The 22,174-nt window shown below is 47.0% G+C and overlaps 1 protein-coding gene across 1 annotated transcript; it reads left to right on the forward strand.

Moving 5' to 3' along the window:
* Positions 1–1,127: 1,127 nt before the first annotated feature.
* On the forward strand, positions 1,128–16,103 carry LOC123344917 (killer cell lectin-like receptor subfamily B member 1B allele A). Its single transcript, XM_044981419.1, has 6 exons — positions 1,128–1,206; positions 9,722–9,820; positions 10,198–10,347; positions 11,848–12,002; positions 15,455–15,567; positions 15,980–16,103. Exons 1-6 carry the CDS (start codon positions 1,128–1,130, stop codon positions 16,101–16,103), a joined length of 720 nt encoding a protein of 239 aa, XP_044837354.1.
* Positions 16,104–22,174: the final 6,071 nt, after the last annotated feature.

Here is a 22,174-nt window from a genome sequence, read left to right on the forward strand (position 1 = left end):
AAAAGCCAAAGGCAAATAAAGAACATCAACTCTATTATTTTTACGTAATCTTGTGATTTTAAAGCCAATCTAATGATTTCTCGTGAGCCTGACTCATGAGTTTTGAACATTTGGGGCTGGCAGTACTCCAATCTATTGAACTGACTCTGGCATTATCAATCCTCAGACATTGAGCCCTATCCTGTGCAGTGCTGAGTGCCCTGGCCTCCCATTGACTACAGTGGGAGCTGAGGTTGCACCACAACTCCTGCGTTCAGGTCAGGGGCGACTCTAGGATTTGCACCGCCCCAAGCAGGGCGGCACGCCACGGGAGGCGCTCTGGTGGTTGCCGGTCCCGCGGCTCCGGTGGACCTCCCACAGACGTGCCTGCGGAGGGTCCGCTGGCCCCGCGGCTCCGGTGGACCTCCCGCAGGCATGCCTGCGGATGCTCCACCGGAACCGCGGGACCAGCAGCCCCTCCGCAGGCACGTCTGCGGGAGGTCTACCGGAGCCATGGACCCACCTGCTGCCCTCCCGCTGGGACGCCGCCCCAAGCGCGCGCTTGGCGCACTGGGGTCTGGAGCCGGCCCTGGTTCAGGTCCTGATCCAGCAGAGCCCCCTTTCCCTGGGGAAGGCAGTTCAGCCACCACATGCAAAAGAGTTTTTCGCTCACACAAGAGTTGAGTGCCCAACAACAGAGAGAGAACTAGAGTGATGGGCGTACATGGAAGATGGCTGCTCCACTGACAGGCGAGGGGAAACGCCAATTGACTATTTCCCTCTTTTATGCTTTAACAAGACTTCCTTACCATGTGTATTTTCAGAGCTGCCATGCTAAATGCATCAGGGCTCAGCTTACTTGTACTACTGAAAAATAATTGTGCTTCTGAAATCCTAAATACCCTACTGCAGAACAGCTCTCCTGTCCTGAGTGTTTTCAAGCACAACTCAGCCTGGTTGCTGAGGCAATTAGGCATTAAAATAGGCATTAATTTATTAGCCAGGTGCATGGACTTCTCAAAGGAAGTACAAAAGCTTCAGAGAGATGACAGACACTTCCTGAGTTTGGATACATTAGCTCATATATAATGAGGCTGCTATTACACTCCGTCCTCTTCTGTCCGTGCTCTCCCTCCTCTGCGCTTGTCATGGCAGGTGAAATAGTTTATGCTGATTTAAACATTTTGGGAGCCACTTCCAGCCCATTGCATCCACCTCGGCACCTCAGTAAGTCTTTAATTTCTTAGTTTTGTACTAATTTGATTACAAAAATGCAGTCCTAATGTACTACTTTATTATTTGAATTGTAGCACAGCTAGAGATCAGAAAGAAGGTCTTTAGAACCAAGGAGCAGCTCTATATGTTATGTTCACAGAATGGGACTTCTGAGAATGTGAAATCCCCTACAATTGTCAGAACTGGATACGGAATTTCTTTAAAGCATTATTATAGTGTGAATTATGTCAGTATTAAAACAGCCACAACACTACAAGAGTATCCGCTGTCAGCCTATATATGTATACACACAATTACAAGTGCAATACAATACATGATTGTATGCCAACTTACATACATATTTGGAGGATTGAAGTAAGCTAGAGAATCTACAATTTACTATAGTGGGATAAGTCAGAGGGGTAAGGAGCAGGGCATTGGTCAAGTCTTGGGAAGAGTGAACAGAGCAGAAGGAACCTGGGAGGCTCCAGGAACAGGGAGGATTTCATTGTCTCATTAGAGAGGATTAGAAGAAAAGAGGTGAGGAGATATTTAGGTAACTGTGTCATGGAGCCTGTATCACTAATAGGAGCAGAGTGAAGAAAAGGATTTAGTAGCCTCTGGTTAAAGATCCAATGTTTATTTGAGGAGGTTAGGAACTGTGGCTTGAGAAAAAGGGAAATTTGGCTACCAGAGAAAATTACAGGCAACCAAGGGATTTTACACAGGATTCTGAAATGGGAACACGTTCCCACCTTCCCTTCTATCTCTGAGTGCAGAAGAGGAATAGACATGCCTCCTACCAAATGAATTTTCAAAAGTTGTAACTTAAAGGAGACTCTCACGGAGGAACACAGTAGCAAGGATGGGAGGAGAGAGGGAAAATGCATATCAGAATAATGAAGAAATAAGGAACCGAGCTAAATGTTAACTTAAGGCAGAGGTTCTCAAGCTTTCCATACTTGACTCCATGTTATTACAAGTTTTAGGGCACCCATCCATGTATCCAAAAAGAAAGGGAGTGTGGTCACGACCCCTTGAAACCTGTTTATGCCCCAGTGAGGCTAAGAATCCTTGACTTCAAAGGATGTAAAATGTAAGCATAAAAATTATGGAGCAATTTTTAAAGGATTTGCCAGAAAATTAGTATTATTTGAAATTTTAAAATCTTGATGCTCTTTTAGAACTGATAAAATAGTGTAGATGTTAAATATCTCTTTTCACGGTAGTACGGTGGAGTGATAACCCAATAAGACTGTGCCAATTAGCCTTTTAACAGGAGTAGTTTTAGTTTTAAGAAATGATTTCAAAGTGGCAGTGAACAAAATACAAATTAAAATTGATATTTGAGTTTTACCTGTTGGTTTGGCAAATGTAGGTCCATTACTTAACAGGAAAAGAGAGCAAATAAAGGATGACACACAGAAAGTTGTCGTGTTTAATGCCTTCTTTTGCTTCCGTGTTCACTAAGAAGATTAATTTGGAGCACATGCTTAAGACAATATTAACAATAAGGGGGAAAGTGTCTTGGGCCAGAATATGGAAGGAACAGGTTAAAGAATGTTTAGATAAGATAGATGCGTTCAAGTCAGCAGGGCCTGATTAAATTCACAAAACAGTATTTAAGGAAATAGCCGAAGCAATATCAGAACCATTAACTGTCTTTGAGAACTCATGGACAATGGGTGAGGAGCCAGGGGACTGGAAAAAGCAAAACACAGTACTCTTATTCAAAAAGAGGAAAAGGGAAGACCCAGGAAATTACAGACCAGTCAATCTAACTTCGATACCTGGAAAGATACTGGAACAAATTATCAAACAATCAGTTTGTTCAGATCTAGAGAATAAAAAGGTGGTAAGTAGTAGCCAACACAGATATGTCAAGTACAAATCATACCAAAACAGTCTAACTTCCTTCTTTGACAAGGTAACTGGCCTAGTGGCTGGAGGGAAGCAGTAGACATGATGTATCTGGATTTTAGCAAGGCTTTTGACACAGTCCTCCATGACAGTTGCATAAGCAAACAAGAAAAATGTGGCCTAGATGAATTTACTATAAGATAAGTGTACAACTGGTTCAAAGACCATACTCAGAGAATAGTTAACAATGCTTCACTGTCAAACTGAGAGATCGTATCAAGTGGAGTTCCATGGGTGGCTTTCCTGGGTCCAATATTAGTCAATATTTTCATTAACAACGTAGGTGACAGAGTGGAGACTACACTAGTAAAATTTGTGAATTACAGTTTCCAGCTAGGAGTGGTGCCAGCATTTTAAAGGCCAGGATTAGAATTCAAAACAACCTTGATAAATGGAGAATTGGTCTGAAATCAACAATATGAATTTCAATAAAGACACGTGCAAAGTACTAAACGTAGGAAGGAAAAATCAAATGCGTATCCCCAAAATGGCGAATAGCTGGCTAGGCACTGACTTTCTGAACTTTTTGTTTTGTGTTTTTGCCTTGCATATTCCTTTCCATATGGCAACTGAATTAATACAATAACAATTATAAATATCTACTTCCGAGCTTAATGTTTTCTTCAAATAGTTGTTGTTAAAGATAAAATGAGAACCCTGGATCTGATACTGATAATACAATGCTTTTGGGCACACAAGTTCAGAAGACACTCTGTTACTAGTATAGGAGTTGTTCCCACAGAGGATTTTAGGAGTTATGATGACACAGTGTTTCAGACATAGCGTTACTATGACAGAGGGCTTTCAGCAAAGGATTCACAGGACATGCCTCTTACATGAAGAAACTGGCACATTCAACTGTCACACAATTCTCACTTGTGTAATGTTTTTCTACCATAATATTGGAGAGGTACCTACACCTAATGCAGGGCCTCCTTTGCCTTACCTGTCCTGATAGCTTGACAGGCTCTCTATGTTGGGTCACAAGGGGAGCTGATGGGTTTGGATACAGATACAATCCAATTTCTCCCCTTACAGAAGGGTGGGGGAGGTCTCCAAGGGGATGCCGACAATAGCACTGGGCTGTGGGATGGCATCCTGAAACAGCTGTATGGTGTGTGACGCAGTAGGAAATTGTGACTGTTGCTGAGGAAGAAGGGGGCTATTTGGCGATCAGGGTAGGGGGCATCTCTTCCCCTGTCATTGCTCCACATGTACGAAGCTCAGGCTGGCTGCTTTATTTTTAAACTGCATGTAAAAATTCAGCCACTTGACAAAGTACAGTTAGAAGTTAACGTGGACATAAAGACAATGAGACATAGACACCGTTATATGGTTAAATGTGGAGGCTGTGACTTTATTTAAAACTATTACCTAACTAGGGTAACTACCCAAACTACCCAGAAAGGTTGTCCCAGTGCAGATCTCAGTTGGCACGAATGGCCGTGGTGTACCACAGACTAGAGGGTAAATGTGACAGTCATGCCCTCTCTCCACCCTCACCCTGACTGTAAGCCAGAGTCCTACCCCTTCCTCCATGCTAGAGACAGGAGAGATAAGATGAGGTGAGCCACAAGCTGCATGAGACACAGGGTATGTCTGCGGTTCAAGCTGGGGGTGAGATACCCAGCTTGAGGAGACAAACCCTGCGCTAGTTCTGACTGAGCTAGTGTGCTAAAACTAGAGGGTATTTTAAAAGAGAGTGTGTCCATCTTGAGGAGCAGGATGGACTCACCACCCCGAGTACCTCAGTACAAACCCAGCCGAGACCACAGGCACCTTCTCGGAGTGGCTAACACCTCCCCTGCCAGCCACGCTGCTGCAGCTACCTTCTATTTTTAGGGCACTCGCTCAGTCAGAGTTAGCAGAGATCTGTCTCCTCGAGCTGGGAATTGCTCCCCCAGCTCAAAGCGCAGGCAAAACCCCTCACCAGGCAATACTGTGCTCAGGACCATGGCCCAGGCAGCCCACTGGGTTATGGGAACATCAGAACAAACCCTTTCTAATCTACAACCACATGGGAACCTGTCAAAGTTGGAACAATTACAGTCTAATCACAGACCAGCTCGATGCTGAATGGAAAGTGGGAAAAACCCACACAGCAGTTTGCCAATTCTGCCATATGGCAAATATCCCTTCCAGCCTCCAAACTGGTGATCAGCTGAACCCCTGGCATCACCAGCAATCCACCAGCTATATTAAAGGTGCAACAGGGAGCTCACAATAGTTACCCCACATCGGTAACTCGAAGCGCAGTCAGGTAGTTTAGACACTGGTTTTCTAGCAACAAAGGACAGGTCTGTGTTCTATGCAACATGCATCTGGCAGGACTTAGCTAACCTGAGTCATTTACCACTCCTGGAGCTGGATGCTGAATTTCTTTAATGCCCTGCGGTGCACTTTACGTCAGTGTAAATACAAACTGTCTCAGACAATGTCATAGTCAGTGACAGGCTCTACATACAAATACAAGGGCCAGGCTGTTATATTTTGATGATCCTCTTTTCTTTCAAATTCCTCAAGCCCTATCTCTGCTGTGATGCCTACAAAAAAATCAGGCAACCGATGATGCCTAAGTTGAGTGATAGTTTGGGGTAAACGATTTAACTTTACCAAAGGAGGAAACAAATTTCGCATTACTTTATTTATTTGTTTGTTTATTTAGATTTAAAATAACAAAGATTCTTACCCAAGGCTCCAGGTATCCTAACATAATTATACAATTAAATTCACCATCAAATTGTGCACAGAGCTAATCTCTGTCATGTCTGATCTTATTACTGTTACCCTCAGGCTCTCTCCCATTGCGTCCTGTACTCAGTGAGAGCGTCCCTGGCATGAGAAGATTATGATACAGTCTCTTAGGGCAGGTCTGTGCTTTAAAAGGCTGCAGTGGTGCAACTGCTACATAGCCATTGTAGCGCTTCAGTGCAGATGCTGCCTATGCTGACGGGAGGGCTTCTCCCATCAGTGTACGTGCTCCACCTCCCCGAGAGGCAGTAGCTATGTCAGTGGCAGAAAGCCCTGCCAGCAGCACAGCACTGGCTATATCGGGGGTTAGGTTGGTGTAACTGCATCACTTGGGGTGTGGATTATTCACACCACTGAGTGACATAGTTATACCGACCCAATTTCCTAATGTAGATCTGGCCTTAGTAAGAGTTCAGGTGACTGTTCCAGACTGGAACCTTTGGGTGCGACCACAATAAAATAGATCATATATTTCATAAACCTGTTCGGAGGATGCAAATGAGCTATTGCAGTTTCGATATATACTATAGTAGGGCAAGTCAAATGGTGAGGGCCAGTAAATGTGGTGAGTCTTGAGAGGAATGACAGGGCAGAAGGGATCTGGCAGGACTTCGTTGTTCTATTAGGAGAGGTGTGGGAGTCTCACAGTCCAAGAAGGAATGATGGGATTTGAAAATCGTTGGGGAGCCAATTCAGTGCAGAGGGTTGTGAAGTCCGTGCCACTCGATGGGCGAAGTGTAGAGAGGGACGGGCCTACTAGTGTCTGTGCAGACAAGAATAAAGTCCCGTATCTGAGGAATACAGGAAAGGGGGCTGGAGAAAAGGATGAAATGTGGGAAGCCTGGTCCAGGGGAATGATGAAGGCACAAAGGGAAATCGTCTCCTGGGCTCTGAACTGGACAGGATGCCAGGGGCATTTCCAAGGCTAGGGATGGGGTGTTCACATTTCCTGAGCGCAGAGAGAAGCTATAAGACTCGGTATTTGTGGATCAGTCAAAGTTTGGGAAGTTGTGACTTAGAACAGACAGGAGGGAACCCGTGGCAAGTATGAGAGGAGATTGGGGGTGAGCAGTGAATATGCATCAGTATTTCTAAAATAACGAGGAAACAAGAAATCATGAATTAAATTTTAACAAAGGATGGACACTTTTTTTGGTAAAGAAGTCCCTTGAAAATGGCTGGTTGTATTTGAAATGTAACTATACAAGTTATTTTACAAAACTGATATCTTTAGAGTGTAACTTCTATAGCAGTGGTCTCCAAACTTTTTTGATCGTGCACCCCATCAGTACAAAATTTTTGAGCACACACCCCCGCCGTGCCGAAGCAAAAAAAAAAAAAAAAGCCGCTCGGACTCTCACCCGAACTGCCGAAGCAAAAAAAAAAAAGTGCTCCTCCTGCCACGCACCCCAAATGATCCTCTTGTGCACCCCAGGGGGTGTGCGCACCGCACTTTGGAGACCACTGTTCTATAGGTATAATGACATTACTGAGATAGGGGAAGAAATTTTGGATGTTTATGTTGTCAGCCTCTATTTTTATTCTATTCAAATTGCAGTTGCTAAATAAATATTAATATCCCAACTATGATGTCACATAGGGCATATGGAACACGTTAACGTTGTACTGTAATTGGCCAAGCTGGCAAGGCCTTACACTCAGCTGGGTGGCATTTCTCTGACTGTCTCTTTGTAACACAATAACTGTAGAGTGCCACTGTCACGCTGCCTGGTAAGGGACACAGCTCAGCCCAGCCTGCCAAACTACCCAGTCTGGTGGTACAGTCTATAGTTAGATTTAACCAATCCAGTGACAAGTGTGTGCTTCCAAATTACTATACTGGTGATCATGAAGCCACAGACAGTCCCTTTAGGCTCTCCAGCCCCTGTTTACCACCCAGGCAAACTAGACTTTATAATAAAAGATTATTAAAACAACAAAAACACATATATTGGATTTTCCAATCCCAAAGGATCAGTCACTTACCCCAGGTAACAGGATGCTCAAGATGTTACCAAACTCCAGTGCTGGTAGCCAACCCTTAGTAAACTAACTAACGATTTATTAATAAAAAAAAGAAAAGAAGAGAGCTGGTAAAAGTTAAAGCAGATAAGATACATTACTGTTGCATTAGAATATGAGTCCAGTTGTTGGCAGAGGTATAACGTCAGCTAACCCTGTGTCAGTCTCTTAGAGGCCTTTCATGAATCTTTCAGGGCATCCCCCTGGGGATCTCAGTCCAATAGCTGAAGCTCCCCCTGTGCCAGAGCTCAGCAGATCAGAGATCGCAGGGCCATGCCCAAGGTCCAGTATTTATCGCTCTCGGGCAGGCTGACAGGCCTGTTCACAGAAACGGTCCCAGCAGGGGGTTTCCTCTGATGAAGAATAGGCAACGCAGACAGTCTGTGAACCACCACTGTTAAACCAACGCCCCTTGCTTTGAAGTTAACCCCGGTCATGAGGGGAGAATGGGGGACCTGGAATGGGGAGAAGGGAGGAATGAGGGGAACACAGAACTGCTGACGTGGGGGGAAATGGGGGACCCTGGTGTGGAAGGGGGGCAGCATGGGGGAAAGAAAAGAGGACACTGTTATGGGAGATGAGGGAATGGAGGGCACAGATCTCCTGGCAGGGGGAGATTGAGGGAGTTGCAGGGAATCCCTGCAGTACAGGGAGGTGAAGGGGTCACCCAGGGAGCTTTTGGGGGGAATGGAAGGAGCCCCTGGCATGTGCAATGAGCTCAGCCAACAGATACTACAAAGTGTGCGAGCCTCTGGTTATATTCAACTGTTCTAGATCACTAGGCAAATGTGTAACTCGTTGGTATTGATCCTGTGACTCTGACTTCCTTGATATTGTTGCTGTTTAGCCAAGCGTTAGCAGACTTTGGGCCTGGCAGGTCAGTTTCCCATTGGAGGTGAAATTAGTGATCCGGTCTCAAGCTATTTTCTGAGTGGAGCTTGTTTATACACAAATCACCTGGCTGTCCTTGAACAGAGGTGTAACAGACTGAACACGGGTAACTCCTTTTTGCAGAAAGGGGGGAAGGACGTAGAGGTCTGCAAGGCTGGATGGGCTCGGCGAGCTGCTCTGGGCGTTGTGACCTGCTGCACAGGAGCTCAGCACCACTCAGGCTTGGCCCACCCACCTTGATCATGATGACGGGGGGTGACCAGGCAGTGGCACTACGAGCCTGTGCGCCGGGTCACAATGCCACTCACACAAGTTTGGCCCAGCTGCCCCCCGTCAGGGAAGCCAGGCCAAACCTGCGCAGCACTGTGACCCCCGGAAGTCACAACATCCAGAGTGGGGAGCCGAGCCCAGCCAGCCCCATGGGACAGAAGCCGCGGACGCTGCTGCTCTGGTAGGTATGGTTTGCTGTTTAGTACTTGGTACACAAATGTGTATATTATGTATTGTGGGTAAGATATGTAGTAAGGCAGGTGCTTATTGAACTAATGCTATTTACGGTGTCATGACAGGCCATCGGGATGTCCTGTCCCCAGAAAGGTTAAGAACCACTGTCTTGAGGGGACTGACACACAGACTCGCCCTATAACATGGTCAAATACCCAGCATTGTAAGTGGGATAGAACTGTGTTGTTAAATAATTGACAGTGGGATTTGTTAGTATTTTGCAGGATTTTGCTCTGTTTCGGCACAGGGCTGCCCTCAAAGCGATGTCGCCCTTAACTGACAGGTTTAAAACTATTCCTGGTATTATGTGAGGAGGTTTAAACTATTCCTGGTAATGCCCATTGGAGGGTGCTGCACAGGCTCCACAGGACAGCAGGTGGCCATTATTATTTCTTGCACTACGTGCAGAGGATATTTCACTAAACCCCGACTCTTCCAGATCACACTCAGAGTCCCCGCTGGCATCGACTCGCTGCAGGGCTTGGAGCAGCTGGGATCCTCATCCTGTTGGGAGCTGTGATAGCCATGGGCGTTTGGGGTAAGCAGTTCAAAATTAATTTGTGCCAAATGCAGCACCCTGAAATTTCCTCTCCCCCCCATACTTCTGATTCCAACGCTCTTGTGAATAATGTCCTGGACACTTCGTTATCACCACAAAGAGAACAATATCACAAGGTTGAGCCCCCTGTGATCCAGCTCTCACAACGTCACTGTTCAGTGTGCACAGGGAAAAGTGGAAGACACCTTATAATGTGTAATAAATGCAATTTTCTCTCTCTGTCATGTTCTCGCTCTCTGGCCCAGTTCTGAATTTGATAGTGACAGTAGGTAATGATTTGTTGTTGCACACACCCTCATTCCCAGTTTGCTGAGCCCTACGGAGTAGTCGCCACTCATGCTTATGCTGTTCTGAAGTTTTTCAGACCAAAGGATCTTTGAATTCACTGGAGAACAAGGGTACCAGGGAGACACTCATCCATCAATCCAACTGCAGCACTGGCCTAAAAGATTTCCATTTCCACTTGAAACAATTTGTGTGTGACTCATCTCACAACAACTCAGCAGGTAACCTCTGCTCCTTCTCAGCTTCCTGTATTGCAGTGACATCTAGTGGTCACTTAGGGTAAGTAACTCAGTGCAGGGGACAAACCACTTCAATAAGTGCAATAAATATCCTGTTGCTTTACAAACTACGTATAGGGTAGCTGGCAGCGACTCCTATTTAGTTTCCCTAGCGCTTGCATTGTAAAAGTATCGTGTGGTATCTTTGGGAAGCTCTCACGCTTCCATTGTTTGCAACATGCCTTTGAAATAGGGGGGTGAGGGGAGCCCTCAGGCTGGAGAAACGTGTTTTCTTTGGCCCATGAAATTTCATCCAGGTTTTGCTGAGATGGGAACTTTGGAAGAGTCGCCACTTCCCACCTTGCTTGTGATGCTCAGGAAAACTGACAAATAACAGCATGAAAAGTCAAAAGTGCTGGGCTCACCCTGCCACAGCAGCACACCCTGCACTGGGAGCCACCACAGCAGATGGAGATGGAGGGGAGGAGAGGGTGAGAGCTGGGCCAGGCTCCCCCTCACCCAGCACGTGGCCCCAGGAACTCTCACCCCCAGGAACACCACATGGGACAGAAGCTCCTCCTGGGGAGGGGGAGGGAGCTGGCTCTGCTCCCATTGGCCGCCCAGGCCCATTCCCTGCCTCCTCCCCTGAGGATAACAGACTTTCCCTGTTACCAGCTAGCACTGAGCGGTAGCAGTGTGGTGGGAAGATCCAGGGTGCAAGCCCTGATGCTGATTCAGGATGGGGAAGTTGTTCCAGTTGCATGTAATAGAATTGTTGAATATGGTTTTAAAAAACTAGGACATTAAACACAATTCTGCATTAAGAGAACAGGACGGTTACAAAGCCAAGCTCCCAAAAGTTATGAAATGCCAGATTTACACTTATTTGCACAATTACAATTAATTCAGCCCCCATTTGTGTGTGCCTGATGATACGGTCTTTATTGCATGAATACCTGCTATTTTTTCCTCGCTGCTGCTGCCTCATTCACTGCACAGCCCTATTTGGTTCCCATGTACATTATGGCTCCCCAAGCATCCAGTGCACAGGATGAACCCATGGTCAGGCTGAATTACAGTTGCATGGGCAACCATGAATGTAGCATTTCCAACTCTGATTTTGCAACCTAAATAAAGTTCTTTTAACTCTTGTATATGTAGTATTATCTACCCTACCTGGCATGCAGCCATCTCTAAGGGGAAATGTAATGGCTGTTAACCAGTGCACAGGAACACTACAGTAGCTGAGGGGAGGAAGTGAAGGATTCCAGTGGAGCCTGACCTGCATTACCTGGTACTATTTCAGGACTGAGGTACTCACAGCTTCACCAATACCCCACCCACCTGGCCTGCAGCACCTGCTGCTAATTGAATATTAGACCCATCCTCAAACAAAGCCAAGACCATAGCTCTACTGGAAATGATGAGCCTGAAGGCCTGTGCATGAGCGTGATGCAGTTCAGAACCTTCAGCTCCATTACGTGTTTCCATTTCCCCCCCCAGAGGGATCAGGGTGCAAGCTCTGCCCCCCCAACTGGCTGCTGCACAGGGACAAGTGCTACTGGGTGTCTAAAGAAAGAAATCCCTGGGACAAGAGCCGCGATGACTGTTCAAGGAGGAGCTCTCGGCTGCTGGTGATCCGGGACCAGGATGAGATGGTAAATAAAACTTGTTGTGAGGATATGAGCATCACTAGTAACAATTAATCCACAAAACCAATGTGGTGTGTGTCTGTCAGGGCTGCTCTATATCAAGGGTGGCCAAACTTACCAACCCTGTGAGCCGCATACAACAATCTTTGGATGTTCAAGAGCCAGGATGCTCCTGCAGGGCCTCAGGCTTCATCGCTGCGAGGGGGGTCTCAGGGCTTCAGTCCCACAGAAGGCACCTGACAAGGCTCAGGACTTCAGCCCTGCTTCTGCTGATGCCCTGAGCCCCAGGAGGCGTGCCCTGCAGGGCTAAAGTCCTCCTCCCCCTGCTGGGCAGGAAGCCAGAGGTGATGCACGAGGGGGCACATCCCCCCCCAAAAAAATTTCCAAGGGCTTGCTGACCCCACCTGGTCACATGGTGCTGCCGGGCCCTTTCCCTGTACTGGGAGCTGCAGCTGTGGGGAGAGGCAGCAGCAAACAGCTGGGAACTGCCTCTCCCCAAAGCAGTGGCTCCTCACTCAGTGTTTTCCACAGGAATTGAAATTAGGGGGTGTTTGAATTCAGGGGTGGGAGGTTGGGGCCGATGAGGGGTGAGACCGTGAGGGTGAAGGTGGGCTGTATGGCACCATAGTAAAAACTGAAAAATGTTTCATGACCATTTTATTAGATTTAACTCATGTTTTAAAATCATCACACAAATTAAAGTTGGCGACTCAAGCCTTCTATGAAGCACTATGTCTACATCCTTCTTGAATGCAGTGCGTTCATCTTTGGTGGCTTCTCGTGTGTCCAGTACTTCCATTCCTTCAATTGAAATGCTCATTAGTTCATTCACGTGATCAGGCAGAAGGTGACATCTTTCGGAACACAAAATTCTAGTCAATGATGAAAAAGAACGCTCAACTGTAGCTGTTGGGAGTAGCAAGAGAAATTCCTACGTCTTTCATCCCAGGAAACAAAGCACGAAGATCAGGTCGAGCCACTAGTGGTGATAAAAAGAAAGTTGAAGTCAAATCTTCATTCATTCATCGTATGATATTCCACTCTGTGTTCAAATTCTCTATTCTGTCCTGAGCACATGGCAGCCCCATTGCTGGTAGTGCCTCACTCCACTCAACTGTCGGTGTTTTATAGGACAGGGATCTGTAAAAGCTACATAGAGTTTGAGTAGAATCTAGAAGTCGCTGTTGTAGATCTTTAAGAATCAAGTCTGTGTACTTTTTCATTTGTTTTAACAAACACTTCTTGTCCTCTTCACTTAAGGATTCGATATAAATGCCTTCCTTAGTCAACTTCTGGACTGAAGTCTTTGCTTCTTCCAGTACTTTTTCCAATTGATCTCTCTCTGATTGATCCAAATGTAGCTTCTATTGCTGGACAAAGATCTACCACTGTTGTAGCAGATGCCTGGATGGCCTTGTTTAATGACCCAAGTGGTTTCAACAGTAGACTTACAAGAGAGAGAATGGCAATAGGCTTCTCTGAACGTAGTAGCAAAAGTAATCCACCAGCCTCACTACTTAGATCCATCCCATCTTGGTAGATACTTTCCAAAGCCAGTAATAATGGCTGCAGTAATTTTAAGACAACAGCCAAGGATTGCTCATGAGAAAGCCAGCGGGTTTTCCCAGGTTGGACTAATTTGAACTTCAGTCCCAGTGTATCGTCTATATTTTCCAAGATATTCAGTCTTTTTGGACTCTTGCTGAAAAAAGAATATAATGAAGACATTAAATGTATATCTTTTTTAATGTATTTTTAAGCGTCTGCAGCTCATACTAGTGCTAGTTGCAGTAGATAGCCTCTGCAGTGTGTATAGGAGAGATTAGGGTTACACTATTCTCCGAGCAAAGCTTATACTCCACCATGTCTTCCAGAGAAGTTTGCAGCTCCATCAAATGCACAAGCAGCCATCTGTTTGGGGGGGTCCAATTAGGGTGACCAGATGTCCCGATTTTATAGGGACAGTCCCGATTATTGGGTCTTTTTCTTATACAGGCTCCTATTACCCCTCACCACTGTCCCGATTTTTCACACTTGCTGTCTGGTCACCCTAGGTCCAATTGACAAGCATTTAACTCTTCTAAGATGTGGGCTGTCACTTAGACCTGATCATCAGTGATTTCAGCTGCAGTGGTCACTTAACAAAACAAAAGACTCTCTATGGAGCCTAATCAGCTCTGTCTTTAAACAGTGGAGAGGGGCAGGTCAAATAGTACTTGTGACTCAGGCAGAGCAACAAGCAAAACCCCTGTCCCCACCCTCTCTATGGATGCCCTCAATCAGCACAGGCTAAGTACAGTTCTACTGCCCTTTACTCGTACAATAAGAACATTTCATTCCCACCCCCACCCCCTGCATTCAAGTGATTTGTAACCCAACCCCAGCCAAAATCTATCACTTGGGCAGCACAGCTCTGTTTGCTGGATCCCTAGGTAATAAATTAGGTGTGAATGTAAATACAATCCGGTCCTGAAGCCTTTCCCGGCAGCCCCAGCTCATCACTAGCTGTCAGGGAGAGCTCATTGAGACTTTGCTTACAAATCATCATTTGAAATTATTAGGTTGGCCAACATCACCGACATGAATGCACTGACATTGTCATAAAAAACAACAGCTGTATAAGGAAGCTAGTCTATGTTCATACTTTTCAAATCTATTCTACTTTCAGATACACGTATTTTATCATACACGGTCTGTGCTTTTAAAGTGTGTATTAATGTTTCAATTTCAATTCAAATTTCCAAACAGTCACTAAATTGGCAACACTGCATGTAACTAGTTCACAAAACTGGGGAGGGGGGTTCAGGGGGCGTGTAGGGAAATCCCTGTCCTCACTGCAGCTCCCAGCTGTTTGGCATTGCCCCTCCCATGGAGCTAACACCTGGGAGCTGGAGGGTGGGGGCGCTGGGGTGCCTGCGGGGGTTTGACTCAAGCTGTTGGGAGAGGGAACCTTTCAGTTGTGCCCCCCACACTCTCAGCAGGCACCAGTCGCCTGTAGCAGAAGCCCCTAGATCCACCACGCTGCTGCAGGGCAGAAGCCCTAAGCTCCCCCCCAGTCTGATAGGCAGAGAATGGAGGATACATGAGGAACTCCGCAAGCCGCACTTTGACTGTAAAAAGATGCCTGTGGCTCACAAGCCACAGTTTAACCACCCCTGCTCTACACAGACCCACACACACACTAAAAAGCAAGGAAATGAAAAGTTCAGGCCAGCAACAGCACATAACCTGTGCCCAGCCCCCCAGCAGAGACACCTCACTGACAGCATGACCCCCCCACCCCACACAGACTGTACCAAGGCCTTAATTCTGCTCCAGTCAGGACAGAAACTAAATAACAGGCCCATGGTCACAGAAGGAGTCTGGGGACTTGAACCCAGTTCCCAGAGTCTCTAGCTAGCACCTTACCCCCTAGAGCCTCCTTCCCCCGTCACTTCATTCTTCCATGTCATTTACAGACTTTCATTCAAAATATTTCCAAAGATGCACAGCAGCTCTGGCTTGGATTCACTGTTACATCCTCCACGAGGAATTGGACTTGGGTGGACGGCTCCCTGTTCAATCAAACACTGTGAGTGTTTTTATCCTCTGAGTCTATGTAAGATTTGCAGCAGGGGGCACGAGGCTGTTGCTTTCCAGCATTGGTGTAAGCAGAGGCCATGTGTGGGCACAAGGGATGTTAAGTGCTAGGCACAGTCCTCTGCACAGAGAGGAGATGAGTCCTGAGCCTCATTCGATGGCTTCCACAGCAGTTGGGCTAATCCTGAGGGCTGGGTTTTGAAATGTGTTTTCCAGTGTTTTCCAGAAATAGACCAAGGCCAACCAGCTGTTACTACAGGATCGTGTGTTTTATCAACGAGGGTTCTGAAGGAACAATTCAGCAGTTAAGGAAGAAATTCGAGTGGTGTCAGAATGAGACAAAGCTGCTAAAAATCTTGTTCAAAAATTCTAAACAGTGATTCTTTATTTATTGTGTTTCCCAGGTTCAAGGTAGTGGATCCTGCTGAAGAGAACAGCTGCGGGGTGATAAAAGCAGATAGGATTCATTTTGAAACCTGCAGTGCCATATCTACATGGATTTGTGAAAAAGATGCTCTCCTGATATAGACAGTGACATTACCTGTATTTTCGATGGGTGAACGAGAAATCTTCTTTAGTTCCAGTCTGTCCTATAAACGATGAATATTGAAGGGGAGCTTCAAAGGGAAAAATTGAGCTTGTGCCCTTCCCCCTCCTCCCTGCTTTTATAAGGTGGATAAAGACAGCCTGAAAGGCTTTTCTTGCGTTTGAAATTCAGGTCCTGTCTGGGCTGGAAGGTTATAGTGAAGGGAGAACTAGTGAAATGGCATCACAAGTAGAGCTGGGGGTAAATATTTTATGTGTCAAAAAAATGCAGGTTTGGGTGAAACAAGACTATTCACCAATTGGTGTTGAATTCACTGAATAGTTTCAGGCAAAATAAAATAATAATTAAAAAAAAAATCCAGGCTAGGTTCACAAGAGGACTGGAGGAGGAGACAGCAGCTAACCCCATCCAATAGCCAAGTGGTTCGTGCACCAGATTTGAATTCCTTCTCTGGAACACTGCTAATAGATTAGTCGTATATATCTAGACGTGGCTAACCAATTTTAGGACAGTTTTGTGTCAGCAACAGAATCCATTCCCAGGAAAGAGCTCAACGTACGTAATAAGCAGATATGAGTAAGACAAATATATTGCAGAGCAAAGTTACGCAGTTCAGACAACTTCAGAAATCTAAAAAGCTGCAGAGAAGGCACCTAACTCAAGCAGCAACAATCTACCCTCTGGAATTTGCAATAATTAGCATTTTTTTTAAATTAACAGCCTGGACATTCCAACACTGCAGTTTCTTTATAAAAGACACGTAAGAAAATATTTTACATTCAAAAGTGCCTTAAAGAAATCTATCCCTGAAGTGCAGCCTGTGGATGTGAAAATCAGCAGTCAGTGACCAGGGGCAGCACAAAAGTTTAGGCAAGGAGGGGAAAGAGGAGCCTCCTGAAAAAGAAAAGAAAAAAAAAAAGAAAAAGACGTGTCAAGCTGTCTCTAGGGCTACATTTTCACAAGAGGAGGCTCCCAGGCACAAATTCAGAGGCTGGGTTTGCATGAAGACACCCACACTCTGTATCTCACAGGGCAGCACAGCTGCATTGCTGGCTGTAGATAGTGGAGGTGAAAGATCCAACAGCATTTAGAACCCAGGGCCGGAGGCCAAAGCCAGCCTATGGCACCAGGGTCGGCTCTACAGTTTTTGCCACCCCAAGCAGCGGGCGGAATTCCCCCTGCCAGCGGGGGGCGGGGGGAGACGACAGTCCATGTGCCCTTAGGGCGGCAGGCACATTTCCGTGGCGGCGGCAATTCGGCAGCAGCTTCTATGTTTAGCTGAAGCCGCCTTGGACAGCTAAAGATAGAAGCTGCCGCCGAATTGCCCCTGCCGCGGAAACGTGCCTGCCGCCCTAATGGCACACGGACTGCCCCCTCCCCGCCGGCAATTCGGCACGCTGCTGGGGACAAAACAACAGGGACTGGCGCCCCTTGCAGAGTGCCGCCCCAAGCACCAGATTGGAATGCTGGTGCCTGGAGCCGGCCCTGTGTGGCTCCCAAGGGGTTGCAGGGAGGCTGTCTGCAGAAAGGAAGGTGTTTCAGTTTGTGGCTATAGCAAGGAGCCATGACCCAGTCTGAAGGGTGCAAACCCCAAAAGGGCAAGAAATCATTAAAGGTACCAGGGAGCAACTGGAGCCAAGGGGATAAATTGAGCAAGGGGGGAAATTTCAGGCTGGCACTGAGGAGGTGGACAGCAGTTGGTAAAGATTATAAAATCACATCTCTAAAAAATCCTTGCATAGATTGTTAGATGCACAATCATCTTTAGCCTTAAATGCTTGGAACTTCAGACATGTTTTTTTAAATAAATCCTTCAAAAGACCACCCTTATTTAATATATACATTTTAATTCCTATCTCATGAACTAGTTTTAAGCAAAATCAGTACCGTAGTAAGATATCACATCCTTTGTTATGCCTAACATCTTTGGAAACATTTTTTAAAGTTGGCAAAATTTCATAAACATGTGAATTGTTATGGAGATCACACACAGTAAATTAGTGTTCCCTTTTTCTAAAAGCAATGAACATTGTTATGAACACACTAAACCTCTGTAACTGATTAATTTAAAATACTGTCTGTTTCAGTGAGTTAAATATGCAGTAATCTGGACTGATTACTTTATGAAGGCTTAAGAGTACATTTGAAATATAAAATCAACTTAGAAATACTGATTAAGAAAATGTAAAACAGAGAAGAGCTGCATCACGTATACCATAGTATTTAATGTTGTGTTCAGCAAGCCAGCTGACTCACCCTTACTACAAGGTTTTTGCAAATACATGTCTGACAAACTTCAGGGCAGATCAAAAAACCTGTGACTGACATTTTTTATTCCCAAGTTTAGGGCTTTTAATTGGGTACCTTCTGCACGTCCATTCTGCGTGAGGGAGAAGGTACAAGGGTCTCTGCAGGGAACTGTGACTCTCTGCCACAGTGAGGTGGGCTGGGCGTCTTGTTGTTTTCTGCTTTGTCCCTCCGCCCCCGCCAGGCTGCGAGCTCAGGCTGCTGTCGGGCATAGGGGCACCAGTTTAATTATACTGCATACTTGCATAGGGCCCCATAAATCCTAAGCACGGCCCTGGGGGCACCAAAAAGCAGTGCCCTGGCTCGGCAGGGAGGAGCCGCCTTCCGGAGGCACCGGAGAGCCAGAGCGTCGGCTTGCGGGGGCAGCGAGCCCCAGCCATGGAGGAGCCGGCCCTGCAAAGGCGGCGGCACTGCTAGCGGGGAGCAGCTGCGCCCCTTGCCCCTCCTGCCCAGGCTGCAGCCTGGCGCCCTCCCCAGGGGCTCCTGCAGGCTGCAGCAGATGCATGCAGGCAGAGGCCCCTGTGTGCCCCACAGCTCCCTCCTCGCTGTGCTCGGGGTCTGCGGCTCCCGGGCACGTGAGCCAGTCCAGGGCCCTGAGCCTGCTCTGAGAGGGGCAGCAACAGTGGCAGCTCACACTCCCGGGAGCCACAAAGCCTGAGCGCCGTGAGGGAGGAGCTGGGGGATGCCCGAGGTTCTCTGCCCAAATGCATCCACTGCAGGAGCCCCCTGGGGGAGGGGCACCTGGCCGCAGCCTGGGGAGGAGGGGCAAGGGATGCGGCTGCTCCCTGCTAGTGGCGCTGCGGCCTTTGCAGGGGTGCTGCCCCCTTGCGCCGCGCCGGCTCCTCCATGGCTGGGGCTCGCCGCCGCCGCAAGCCAACGCTCTGGCTCTCCGGTGCCTCCGGAAGGCGGCTTCTCCCTGCTGAGCTGCTGCAGCGACCCAAGCCCGACAAAGCCAGTGAGTGGACTTAGGGCAGGGGCCATCTGGGTGGGGTTGGGAGGGCTCGTGGGGGGGCCTTGCACCCTCCAGGGAGTTCAGGGGGCGGGAAGGGGGGAAACTGGTCTGAGGAGAAGCCCCTGGGCAGGCTGGCCTCTGGGGTCTATAAAGGCTTGTTGGGATTTGCTCCTCAATGAATCAATGTGTAAAGGGGGGTCGGGGGGGACAAGGTGGAAGTTTCACCTGGAGCACAAAATATCCTTGCACCAGCCCTGCTCCCTCTCAATCTCCCTCTTTTTACCTAAGAGGGCAAATGAAAAATAGTCATTAGACTTGGGGAGCAGATGCTGGCCTGAGAGTTTGGTCAGCCATGTTACTGGGAACCTGCGGTGAGGGATGTCACCTTGAACCAAGTCTAGTTTGTTAAGTTTAGAAAGTGTTTTATCTTTATTGCTCTTGTAACCATCCCTGACTTTAACGCCTCATTCCTTGTACTCAGTGAAAAGCTCTTTGTAAGTAAATAAATTCATTTCAGTCCTTAATTACAACTAACCCAGTGTTGTGAATTGTTTGGGTAACTATCTAAGGTAGCAGACTGCGTACAGACGCCCCCTGACTTAGGCAAGCTGTTCCAGAATGCCTTGCGTAACTCGGAAACGTAAACCCGACCATTACGCAAAAAAACCCTCTTATTTCTAGTTTACAGAACTTTTTCCATAAGTGCAGATTTGTGTAAGTCGGGTTTGTGTAACCCCGGGGGTGTCTGTATATTGATGCCCTTAGAGAGGCAATGGACCAAGAATATCTGGACTGTCCAGAAGAGGGCTGGACAGTGCAGAAGACATGTTGTGGGAGGACGTCCAGGACTGGGAGTGTGTTGGGGTCACCCTGCAAGTAGTGGCCAAGGCTGGTGGACCCAGTGTGGCGCGGGTGTTTGCTGACAGGCTGCTGGACCAGGGCTGTGGCCAGGCACAGACACTCAGGACGTGGCCTGCAGGCTGTTTGGCCCAGGTTGGGAGCTTCTGCACATGACTGTGAGGCACCCCAGGATGCCGGGCAAGTGGTGACCCAGCCTCTCCCTGGCTGGGGTCGCACCCTGGAACGTTTGGTCCCACACACTGGCTCACAGGGGGTTTTCCAGAGACGGAGACAGAACTTAGGACACTCAAAGGCTGAATTTAAACAGATTCACAACCTTCATTTTGATTCAAACAGACAGGACCTGCTCTCAGCCGGGGAGGGGGGACCCCAACCCCGTAGGGAGGGCCTGGAAGGGTCACTGGCTACTAGACTCCTCTGTGGAAGAGGGATGATTTCTGGTGTAAATGTTATACCAATAAAAACCAGCAGGACCTTATTAAGAGGGATAAGGCAAAGATGCCACATTTATTGTAAATATAACAGTAAAGCAAAAGACAAAAGCAAACAACGTTGTTTTACTACTTATTTCTATCACTACTTATTCCTTATACACACACACACACACACATTCATCCACACAATCATTCATTCAGGTTCTGTATAGATGTTATAGTTACCAGCCTAGCCGTTGCTCATGCCAAGTTACTGGCCAGGTATCTTGGTCATGAGGAAGGAGCCGAGTCTGTGTCAGATGCATCTGATGCTCCTGGAGGCTGGCAGCAGAACCACAGACTCAAAGTCCTTATTCTTTAGAGTCCAGTTTTATAGGGATTTTTCCCTATGTTCGTTCATAGGAGTTGCTTCATTCTGCTGTTGCTAAATCAATCAGCAGGTGGCTGGCTCCATGTTATTAGATGTTTTGTTTTTCCTTCCTTTGAGGTGTGGTGGGTGGATTCCAGTTTGCCCTCCGGGGGTCATCTGGTTGATCCCACTTGACACCTTCTTCAGCTGACACTGAATTCTTCAGGCTGGTAACTCCCTAACCATTCATTCACATACATTCTCTATCTTAATCACATCTATTTCACTGTCTCTTTACCTTTTGGGGTGTGACCAATTTATGTGAGACTCCCTGTCTTTTAACAATCAAAGATAAAGTGAGATGAAAACTTACGGAGGGTGGGGGTCTCTATTTATACACTATAACAGCTACTGTTTTGGCTTACTTAGAGTTAATTAATGTTTAACAAGTTTTATACAAAGTATTTCTTTGAGCAGGCTTCACACAGACACAGCTGGTGGCTTGCAGGTTAGAATCACAAATTTACTTTTAACATAAACCTTTAGTTATAAGGCATCAGTTAACAATAAGTCATTTTTCATATAAACCATGTTTAATATAAACCTTCTTTAATATCCCTACATATTTAGTGAGGGGGAAATTTTAGTGATTTTTATACATTTTCTCTATAATGCTTTTGCCCTAGAATAAACGTATCAGCTGAGAAAGGGCCGTGAGCTGGCTTGTAACAGCTGGCACGTGCTGGGCATTGTGCTCAGAGTGGAAGCAAAGCGCAGGCGCTGGCTTTTAGACAGACTGGCTTGCTGGGACGTCGCAGTGTATGAACGGGAGCTGTGCAGCTTTAAGGGCCCCGGTCAGGGAGTGAGACGGGGTCTCTGCCCAGAGACTGGGGGTGGCTGGAGACTCAAGCTCTGACCTGATGGAGGTGGGATAGAGATCCAGTTACCCTGAAACCGTGACAGTCTCCCCGAGAGAAGGGTTACACACCACGCCATTAAGGTAACTGACAACTAGGCCTGGACAAAATCCTGGAGACAGACTAAGAACCAAGATGCAGCATGGAAGGGCCATGGAGGGAACCGGAGCCAGGCTGTCTCACATTTAGTCTCCGAGTGTCTTAAGTTCATGAATCCCCTTTCTTCACAGGG

The sequence above is a fragment of the Mauremys mutica genome, chromosome 12, assembly GCF_020497125.1.
Source record: "Mauremys mutica isolate MM-2020 ecotype Southern chromosome 12, ASM2049712v1, whole genome shotgun sequence".
NCBI classification, from domain to species: domain Eukaryota; kingdom Metazoa; phylum Chordata; order Testudines; family Geoemydidae; genus Mauremys; species Mauremys mutica.

Excerpts from the sequence above, each read along its gene's own strand:
- LOC123344917 (XM_044981419.1), top strand. The coding sequence starts at position 1,128 with ATGGCAGGTGAAATAGTTTATGCTGATTTAAACATTTTGGGAGCCACT. Across the intron at positions 1,207-9,721 it reads GCATCCACCTCGGCACCTCA|ATCACACTCAGAGTCCCCGC; the intron begins GTAAGTCTTTAA and ends CGACTCTTCCAG. Across the intron at positions 12,003-15,454 it reads TCCGGGACCAGGATGAGATG|ACTTTCATTCAAAATATTTC; the intron begins GTAAATAAAACT and ends TGTCATTTACAG.